We start from the raw sequence: 2,023 nt of genomic DNA, 5'->3' as shown, positions 1-2,023 counted from the left end.
GGAGAATTATAGTTATGCTCAACCCACTCCTGAGCAAGTTAATTATATTCCTCCAAAAATTCCAATAATGATCCCTATGCTAATACATTCAATCACGGATGGAGAAATCATCCCAATTTTGGGTGGAGAGAGTAACATGCAGGAGTCCAGAGCTTCACTTCTAAACTTGGAAGTACAAGTGCGTCAGTTGAGTAAGCAAATACCTGAGAGGCCTTTTAACACTCTTCCTAGTGACATAGTGACAAACCCAAGAGAAAAGTGTAAGGCCCTTACAATGGCTCATGAATTCGTGACAAAGGAGGTGCAAGTTGCTAAGGGGTTAGAGAATAAAGAAGCTACAGAAAAGGCTGAAGTTACACTGTCACACGCCCCACCTAGAGTACCTATACAAGAGCCTGAAGTATCACACCCTTAGGAGCTCCAAGAGGAGACCAAGGACGAGCATTTCTCTCAGTTCTTGGAAGTCTTTAAAGAGTTATAGATCAACATTCCTTTTGCTGAGACTCTGGAGAAAATGCATCCCTATGCTGCATTCATGAAAGGCTTACTCTCTGAGAAGAAGACCTTAAAGGGAGATGAAACAGTGGTCATGTCCAAGGAATGTAGTGCACTCATTTAGAGCAAGCTGCCAAAGAAGATGCCAGATTCAGGGAGCTTTTAGATTCCTTGGACTATTGGGAATGTCACCTTGACAAAGCCCTTTGTGATCTTGGCTCAAATATCAATCTGATGCCCTTGTCTGTGATGAAGAAGCTGCAAATTCAAGAGGCACAGCCTACAAGAATAGCACTGCAGATGGCTGATAAATCTCTGAGGCAGGCACATGGGCTAGTCGAGAATGTCTTAGTCAAGGTTGGAGAGCTTTTCCTTCCTATAGATTTTGTGATACTTGATATGGGAGAGGATGCAAATGACTCTATCATGCTCTGAGGACCATTCCTAGCCACTGGAAGATCTCTGATTGATGTTTAAAGAGGTGAATTAGTTCTAAGAATACGTGAGGACTACTTGGTATTCAAGGTTTTTAGACCTTTATCACTCTCTAGAGAAGGAGGTACTGGCATGTAGAGTTCATTGCTTAAGCCTCCTCCTTTGGTGGGAGCCAATACAATTTTCCGTGACATCAAACCTAAGTTTGGTATTGGGTATTCATCACCCACCAAAGAGGGAGGAGGTCCCAAGAAGAAGGTACCCAAGGACTGGAGGAACAAGAAGATTCCACTGAAGACTTCTCACTTGTGATGAAAGTGGTGTTCACTAGAAGTTCAGTCCTACCTCATACAGTAAACAGGATCCTGTCTCTTGAGTATATTGAGTTAATCCATGAGAGTACAGAAAAGAGATTTACAGTGAGGGGTGAGGACCTAAGCCCCTATGACCACCCTCCTCCTTAGAGGAGCTGACCGTCAAGCTAGTGACGGTAAAGAAGCGCTTGTTGGGAGGCAACCCAACCAAGAGTATCCTTTAGTTTTTAATTTCAGTTTGATTGTCATTTATTTTTCATTGTTTTTGCATAGTTTTCCTCGGTTTAATTATATTTGTGATCATGCATAGTGCTTAGAACAAGGACAGGAGGACTCAGAAGGAAGAACAGAATACCTTGGAGTAAGGTTAATTCAAAGTGTTATGGCGTTAAACGCCAGACTGGGTGTTTAGCGCCAGGAATGGGGCAAAAGGAGCTGGCGTTAAATGCTAGGATGGCGTTTAACACCAAGAAGAGGAAACAAAAGCTGGTGTTGAATGTGAGGAGGGCGTTTAACGCCCACAAAGGACCCTATTTCACCCTTCCAAGGGTGCTAAACGCTAGCTGGGCGTTTAACGCCAATGACTTGTCCCTAAAAAAATGCCATTTCTGGCACTAAATGACGAGGCTGGCGTTTAGTGCCAGGTAAGCCAGATTTGATTTTGAAGAAGGCTTTTAACCGTGCAAACAGTTACAACCCCCCATTCCCCTCCACTTTGCACTTTGACCATTCGAACACACCCTCTCACTCCCCATTTACCCACATTCTCATCCCCATTC

General features: G+C 43.6%; 1 protein-coding gene across 1 annotated transcript; it reads left to right on the top strand.

Annotated features, from left to right (window-relative positions):
• LOC107611330 lies at nucleotides 515-930 on the top strand. The gene is made up of 2 exons (XM_016313270.1): nucleotides 515-602; nucleotides 698-930. The coding sequence occupies exons 1-2, from the start codon at nucleotides 515-517 to the stop codon at nucleotides 928-930; spliced, it is 321 nt and encodes a 106-aa protein (XP_016168756.1).

The sequence above is a fragment of the Arachis ipaensis genome, chromosome B08, assembly GCF_000816755.2.
Source record: "Arachis ipaensis cultivar K30076 chromosome B08, Araip1.1, whole genome shotgun sequence".
Lineage (NCBI taxonomy): Eukaryota > Viridiplantae > Streptophyta > Magnoliopsida > Fabales > Fabaceae > Arachis > Arachis ipaensis.
The sequence above is the reverse complement of the archived record's forward strand: the minus strand, read 5'-3'. Positions and strand labels throughout refer to the sequence as shown.

Excerpts from the sequence above, each read along its gene's own strand:
- LOC107611330 (XM_016313270.1), top strand. The coding sequence starts at position 515 with ATGCATCCCTATGCTGCATTCATGAAAGGCTTACTCTCTGAGAAGAAG. Across the intron at positions 603-697 it reads AGTGGTCATGTCCAAGGAAT|CCCTTTGTGATCTTGGCTCA; the intron begins GTAGTGCACTCA and ends ACCTTGACAAAG.